This window comes from Canis lupus, chromosome 22 (genome assembly GCF_048164855.1).
Source record: "Canis lupus baileyi chromosome 22, mCanLup2.hap1, whole genome shotgun sequence".
Lineage (NCBI taxonomy): Eukaryota > Metazoa > Chordata > Mammalia > Carnivora > Canidae > Canis > Canis lupus.
Window position 1 is genome coordinate 51,355,591 of NC_132859.1, and position 7,820 is coordinate 51,363,410.

Genomic DNA, 7,820 nt, shown 5'->3' on the forward strand with positions numbered 1-7,820 from the left:
TAAAAATTAAAAAAAAATAATGGAAAGTTAATGCGCAGCCTGCCGCAATTATCTTTATCGGAAGCCCCTCTTGTAATCTGCATGTTTAACTGAGGACCCACGCAAAGGTGCAGCGAGCCGGAGACCCACTTTTCCGCGCTCGCGCTCCTCTCCAGCGCGCGCAGGGAGCCAAGCAGAGTCCAGGTGGGCTGGGAGTTGCCACCTCCCTCGCTAGGTGACCTCAGGCCGCCCGGTTCAAGGGGAGGGACTGAGGAGATTCTATTTCCAGGATTCTGTTTGGGAAGGGTGGGCTCAGGTTTTCCAGCGATTCGGGTTGAGTGGACTCAAAAATTCCGGCGTGTGAGCCTGAGCCAGGAGTGGTTTACTCATGTGCTTTGTTTGGCGCCAACTTTAACAAATTAGGGAGTTTCACAGGAAAATCGGGTTTTCTCTGAATAATCATAAAATCTGACAGTAATTTGCTTCCGTGAATAGGGGTGCCTCCCAGTAGGCAGTTCTTATGTTCCAATTTACTCCCACCCGATTTAAAATTGCCAAATGAAATATTGATACATTCTTATACTAAAAATATATTCATTGTTTATCTGAAATTCAAATTTCACTGGACCTCCAGTACTTTTGTTTACTAAGCCAAGCACTCTTCCCGGTAGTCTTAGCCTGGTCCACTATACATCTGTCTTTCTCTCCTCTTCTCCTCCCCCCAGCTCTTGTGAGTTTTGCACCCATTACAGCTCAGCCGTTAGGGAGCTGGGGGTGACTTTGGCTGCAGGTAGAGTGGGAATGGATTAAATAAACATTTTCCACTCCATTCCCCTTGGAGATTTTCAGGGAAGTCTTGGCTCTGGGGGTGGAGTTGGAGGGCTGGCCTGTCTCACATTAGCGGTAGTGTGGCTGGGAACGAGGTCCTAGTCCTTTTAAAAAAATATATTTTTAAAGTTTTATTTGTTTAAGGAATGTCCACACCCCACCTGGGGATGAACTGAGGACTGAAGATCAAGAGTTGCATGCTCCCTTGATTGAACCAGCCAGGTGCCAGGAGGCTTAATGGGTAACTGGATCTTGGGAGGAGGCTCTGGAGCAGCTGTGATCAGGACTTCTTCTAGACAATCTGGAAGGATAAGGAAGACCACACCTCGGCCTGTAATATGCGGCTTTTAGAGAAACCTGCAGACAGCAGGGTCGTCCCCTTCCTCCTTTCCTCTCTTCGAGAAGGGTGTGTGTGTCGGGGGGAGGGTGGCTGGGGAGTGGGCAGGAGGACAGCTGGATGGGAGAGAGAAGGAGGTGATTGAGGGGACTGCAGCTGGGAGGGCGGCGACTTGGGGGAGGGAAACGGGTGGCGTCCCCATCTCGCAGCATCCGAGCCCCACTGATTGGAGCCCTCCTGGCCTCCGCGCCCGACGGCCGGTCCAGGAGTATAAAGCATCCTCTGAGCTGCGCCACTCGGCAAACGTGACCTAGAGAAGGTCCGGCCTCGCCGACTGAGAAGTCATGACCTACAGGGCCGCGCTTTCCGACGGGCGCCCCGGGAGCAGGGCACTAGTGCCCGGCGGCTCCCCCAGCGGCTCGCGCCCCCGCGGCTTCGCCATCACCGACCTGCTGGGCCTGGAGGCTGAGGTGCCTGCGCCTGCCGGCCCCGGTGCAGGATCGGGTTGCGAAGCCTCCGCCGCGCCCTGCGCGGGCCCAGGTCTCGGGGGCGCCTGCCTGGTGCGCGGGGCCCTCCCACTGGGGCTCGGCCTTCTCTGCGGCTTCGGCGCGCAGCCTCCTGCGGCCGCTCGGGCGCCCTGCCTGCTCCTAGCCGACGGGCCGTTCCTGCCACCCGGGGCGCCCGAATCTGCTGCCCCGCAAGCTCCAGGTCGCCCGCCCGCCACGCTCAGCAGCCAGAAGAGAAGCGAGAGCGTCTTGACGTCCGGTAATCAGGCCAGCCCATCTGGGTCTTGCTCCTGTTTGCTCGGCTTGGGGCCGTGTACGGGTAACTCACTGAGCCCGGTCCCTAGCATCCGGATCTAAGGGACGTCAGGACCCCAGAGCGTGGCCCCGTCCAGGGAGGCGTGTTCTCTCGGCCTTGCTCCCTGCCCCTTGTCTCTCCCCAAATCCCTGCCTCCCCTCCGGGTTCACCGGAGCACAGCGAATATCACCACCCCCCAGTTCTGGACCTACCAAGCGGGTCTCCTGAGGGCATAGGTCGGGGAGGCCGGGGCGTGCTCGTTTTTCACGAGCACAGCATCCAGGAACTCGCGGCGCTCAGAGCCAGGCTGGATCCACAGATGGAAAAGCACGGGCGGCCGGGGGCTGGAACTGTCCGCCTTCTGGGGTGCTGAAGGGGGAGTCGGGACTGCGCTTCCACTTCGCGCTGCCCTCCCTCCTCCGCACACGTGAGAGGGGAAGCAGCCTCGCCCGTCTCATTGCGCTGTGCTCAGCATTTCGTTCCGACCCCAGCTATTTCCTCAAAGACGTCGAGGCGGGTTATGGGGAAAGAGAAGGAGGCCATGAAGACTTTGCAAAGAGCAAAGTCAAAGAAATTGAGAGGTTTTGGGCTCGTGGATGAAAGAAAAAGAATTATACAAGAAAACGTGGACTGAGAAACTATATTGTAGAACCTGGAGCTGAGCATCCAGGCAGCCAAGGCAAAAAGAGAGTATATTGAGTCTCCACTGATAGTAAAAGTAAGCATGTCAGATCAGCAGGCAAGCAAACTTTTACTCTACTTTAAAAAATGTTTATTCAGGAGTCTCTGTGTAAGAGAAAATGAACCCTTCTATTAGTAATTTCACTAAAAATGCAGAAACTGCCCTCATAGGATGGGTTCCTTCCTCTGTGAGCACTGATAAAATGAAAGGCAAAATATGACTAGATCTTGTCAAGAGTGAGTTTCCTGGATCCCCTCCCAGAGACTCAGAATTGGTACAGCCGGGCAGGGAGTGCAGTTCTGGCAAGAGTTGTGATGTCAAACCTCAACTCCCACCCTGCTTAGAGAAATGTTGGTGTATTGGTTAAGATGAGGGGTTGCAGGTAGAAGGAGGTGAATGAATTTGGGAGCTGGAAGCTAAGTGAGATAGAGAATGCTATGAAGCTTCACGGAATCTAAGTGTGGATCCCAACCTCACCACGTACAACCTGTGTGATCTTGGGCAAGTTACTTAATCCCTCTGCACCTTAGCTTCCTCATCTGTAAAAATAGGATAATACTAGCAGCTACTGTGGAGTTCTTTTTATTTTATGAAGGATAACTGCAATAATGCATGGACAATGCTAAGCAGAATGCCTGGAATATACTGAGTGCTAAAAATGCTAGCATGTATTATTAAATAGTCACATCCCCCAACACATCATAACTTCAGTCCTCATATTGAAATCCAGAGAAGAAAGTGAAAACTCTGCTCACTTTTAAAAAAGATTTACTTATTTACTTGAGAGAAAGAACACAAGCAAGAGAGGGAGAGAGAATATCAGGCAGACTCCACATTGACTGAAGAGCCCAACATGGGGCTCGATCTCACAACCCTTGGATCATGACCTGAGGTGAAACCAAGAATCAGGGGCTCAACTGACTGTGCCACCCAGGTGCCCTGAAAAATATGCTCACCTTTAAAAATAGTTTTTTAAAAAATAAAAGATAATGTGGTCACCTTTAAAGTGTTCTCTCTCCCCTGTGCTAACAGATGAGGACAGCCCATCTGAAGATAGGAGTGGCCTGAAGGCGTCCCCATCTTCAGGCAAGAGGAAGAAGCGGCGGCATAGGTATACAGCTAGATTGTCTTTCCTGACCCTTTGCTTAAGACACAGACTCTGAGAACCTATGGTGCTGCATTAAGGCAAGGCCCTGTGGCCTCCTGGCTGACACACAGCAGCAATTTGGGAACATAATTCTGCTATTCACAGGAGGCTACAGGATAATCTTTCTAGCATTTTATTTTTTAGTTTAATTTAATTTAATTTTATTTCTAGCATTTTAGAGACACAGGTTTGTGTACCTTTAAAATAGACCTTCTTAGTATTAGTTGATAGAATTCATCAAGGAGGGAAAATATGCTAAAGAACTCTGTTTTGTTTGAAGCAAACTTCTGGACTTTCCAGAGGCTAATCATTCAGAGGTGAGATATCCAGTTACCATGAGGTGGACTTTTAGGGTGTAGAAAGGCAGGCACAGGGTCTTCTAAGTCTGGGAAGCCTGGCAGCCTCCTGTGGACATGCACTCATGTGTGTGCTTCGGGTCTCCCTACAGGACTGTTTTCACTGCCCACCAGCTGGAAGAGCTGGAGAAGGCATTCAGCGAGGCCCACTACCCTGATGTGTATGCCCGGGAAATGCTGGCCGTGAAAACTGAGCTCCCTGAAGACCGAATACAGGTGTCTGGGGTCCCCTTTCTCTATCCCAAAGACATCACAGAGAACATGTTTTTTTCACATACACACAGCTACCTCTGAACAGCCTAGCATGTTTCCCTTGACACACGAACTGCAGCTCACCTAGCTGAGGGTACCACAAATGCTAGACTCATTCTGTATGTTTATTCCAAGAAGATATCCCCTGTACCCTGCATGTCTTTTTTCCTTTGTTAATTAATTCTTTAAAGTTGTAACCATCTCCATGTCATATATAATTGGCCCTGAATATGTTTATATCTATCTATATCTATATCTATATCTAATCTATATATCTATAGATATATGTACACTGACACAGAATTTTGTTCTTTGTTTTTACAAGAAGGTATTGTGTTATGCTTCTTAGCCTCTTTGCTTGACAAGACATCTTGGACATTTCTCCAGGTCAAAAGATAATGCCACCAACTCTTTTTTTTTTTAAATTTATGATAGTCATACACACACACACAGAGAGAGAGAGAGAGAGAGAGAGGCAGAGACATAGGCAGAGGGAGAAGCAGGCTCCATGCACCGGGACCCCGACGTGGGATTCGATCCCGGGTCTCCAGGATCGCGCCCTGGGCCAAAGGCAGGTGCTAAACCACTACGCCACCCAGGGATCCCCCACCAACTCTTTTTTAACAGCTAATCAATATTCCACATTATTTCTTTATTAAGATAGTATTTTCAAAGAGAAATATTACCAACAAACCAACAACCTAAGATTACAAGGGACCAATGCCAGTATGAACTCTTTCCAATCAATGAGAAAAATCATGAAGCATAGTAGTCCACTTTCTTACACAATGTGGGAAAGAATACTTTGATTTTATTTTTGTTTTTTCTGGCTGTATGGAAAACCTCAGTGGAGGCCGATTGCACATTATCTTCACAATGATAAGTCCCTGTGGGTTTTGAGTGACTGGTAGACACAGCTTCTGTAAGGTCTGGGACTTGAATGGATAGTTGGCTGTTCTTAGAACTCCTTGCTCAGGAACACCTAGGAGCTTCCTCTTTACTGTGTCTCCTCCTGTATACTCTTCTGCTTCCTGTCCTGCCTCACATCAGGTCTGGTTTCAAAACCGGAGGGCCAAGTGGCGGAAGCGGGAGAAGCGCTGGGGTGGCAGCAGCGTGATGGCCGAGTATGGGCTTTATGGGGCCATGGTGCGACACTGCATCCCACTGCCAGACTCCATCCTTAACTCCACTGAGGGTGGCCTGATTGGTTCCTGTGCACCCTGGCTCTTGGGTAAGGAAGAGGACCCTGCAGCCAGTAAAATGGCCAGAGTTGCTGGGGGAGGGGCCAGGGTTCCCATGAAGGGCAGCCATTTGCTAAATCCAATCAATATAAATTTACTCAGATTTGGGCCCAAAATATCACATTGATTTTAATTAATTCAAAGGATTGAACTATGGTCAGTTGACTTGTTTTTTATTTGCACTGTGTAGACAGTGTGTGGAAAGATCACACCAGGCCTTGGTTCTAAGAGTGGAATGATATACTTGTAATATGTGAAATATATTTCCAAAATGTTGAGTGTGGTTACAACTTTTGGGAACCATATGATTTAGAGCTCATCATAATAAGAATGAGGACAGTGCTAAGCAGTGAAACTTGTAGGTGATTAACCCCCTACATACTAGAGCCAGGAGATCCAGGGTTTGGGTCCTGGTTCTGCCATTAACAACCTACTTTTCTGTCTTTTAGACTTTTGGTGCTAGAACAGTCTACATGGGTGAGGCTTAAGCTTTGGGGCTGGACATTCTGGATTTTCTGTTTGCTGTTACTAGAGACTAATGGGCAGGGATCACATCTTGGAGGAATGAGTCCAAGATAGCACCTGGGGTAGGGTGAGAGATTAGAGTTAGGTGTGTGTGTGTGTGTGTGTGTGTGTGTGTGTGTGTGTGAGTGGGCTTGTAGGTTGGTGAGGGGAGGTTTTTTGTTTAGCAGACATTTTTAAGAACCTACCAGCCATTTGCTGTGCAGTCACTAGAGATACCAATTATGGATATGGTCTTGACTTTGCCCTCAGAGACTGAAGAGACAGAATTTTGGGCAGGGAACCAAGCCTACCCTTCTGAACTTCCACACGCAGGTTAGGTGTGAGATGTCTGTGCTTACTGGTACCTGCAGACCTGTGGCCCAGTGCTGCCAGACATTTTTACTTTCAAACAAGCTGAAAGTCTGGCTTTTGATGTGCGATCTCCTGATTTTAAAACATTGGCAGCAATTACATTTAAAAAATCACTACAATACCAAACAAGGCACCTTTGAAAGCTGCACCCCACAGGCAGATAATCAGATTTCAACCCCAAGTGGGGGTAGTTACCTACCTGGCTCCTCTAGAGGCCCTGGAAACAGGCACTGATGAAGATACTTCTAATGGGATTTAGAGAACAATGACAAGGAAGAGATTTACAAAATTGCTGAATTTGGAAATACCTATTCTTATTTTTTCTTTTCATTTTTTGCAAGGGATGCATAAAAAATCTACAGGGATGATAAGGAAATCAGGAAATGAAGAAAAGCTGGCAGGACTCTGGGACTCAGAGCACTTCCAGGAAGGTTCTAACCCAGGACAGGCAGGATCCCAGAAAGGCTCAGATGAAGCCAGCCCTGAGAACAGCTTGGAAGATGTGGCCATGGATCTCTCCAGCTCTGCCCGGCAGGAGACCAAGAAAGCACACCAGGCTGCCAGTGCCCAAGGATGCTCAGACTCCTTGGGGCTGGAGGGGTTCCAGCCAGGAAAGGTGGGAGCCTGAGGAGACCACAGTACCCACCCTCAAAGGCTGGCAATGCACTCATCCCTCAAGACATTTTCCACAAGACAAAAGTTGTCTAAGACCAGAACTCTCAGCTGGATTTTCTTCTTCCAGGGTCAGGATACAATGCAATACCACTTGCTTTAAGAAGACAAAGTGGTGACTTACAGAAAATACCATCTCACTCTAGAATGGAAACCATTCCTTAAAGTCACCTGAACCAGCTAACTTCATGTAAAATTTTACTTTTCTTTTGTAGAACATGAGAAGGGAGGATTGAAAGTTCAAAAAGCATGTTTACTGCTGGACTTCATCTGTGATTTTGCTCAATATACTGTGCAGATTAATAGGTGAAGTCTGATGTCCTCACTCTGAATTTGAAAATATAAATTTATTTAACCTCCAGAGAATCAGATGTCTTTATAAATAACAAAGACCCCATACAGACATATAAATGAATTACAGTATTTTTATCTTAAAAGTTGGCTTTGGACATTTCAATTTTCTTGTGCGGCAATACTTTTGCATTACCCCAAGTGTCATTTCATAGGCTGTATATATTGGAACTCATAAACAAGAAAGAAAGCCATACTTTCCCTTTCCTTCTGAAATAGCATGGGACCATGTTTAAATAATTGTTCAATACCTATAAGCAGTGTTTTAAGGCCAGATGAGTCTTCTTGGTCTTTTAAA

General features: G+C 47.7%; 1 protein-coding gene across 1 annotated transcript; it reads left to right on the forward strand.

Moving 5' to 3' along the window:
- Positions 1–1,488: 1,488 nt before the first annotated feature.
- Positions 1,489–7,180, forward strand: VSX1 (visual system homeobox 1). The gene is made up of 5 exons (XM_072793671.1): positions 1,489–1,909; positions 3,660–3,738; positions 4,223–4,346; positions 5,433–5,613; positions 6,841–7,180. Exons 1-5 carry the CDS (start codon positions 1,489–1,491, stop codon positions 7,125–7,127), a joined length of 1,092 nt encoding a protein of 363 aa, XP_072649772.1. The 3' UTR covers positions 7,128–7,180.
- Positions 7,181–7,820: the final 640 nt, after the last annotated feature.

Excerpts from the sequence above, each read along its gene's own strand:
- VSX1 (XM_072793671.1), top strand. The coding sequence starts at position 1,489 with ATGACCTACAGGGCCGCGCTTTCCGACGGGCGCCCCGGGAGCAGGGCA. Across the intron at positions 1,910-3,659 it reads CGAGAGCGTCTTGACGTCCG|ATGAGGACAGCCCATCTGAA; the intron begins GTAATCAGGCCA and ends CTGTGCTAACAG. Across the intron at positions 4,347-5,432 it reads TCCCTGAAGACCGAATACAG|GTCTGGTTTCAAAACCGGAG; the intron begins GTGTCTGGGGTC and ends GCCTCACATCAG.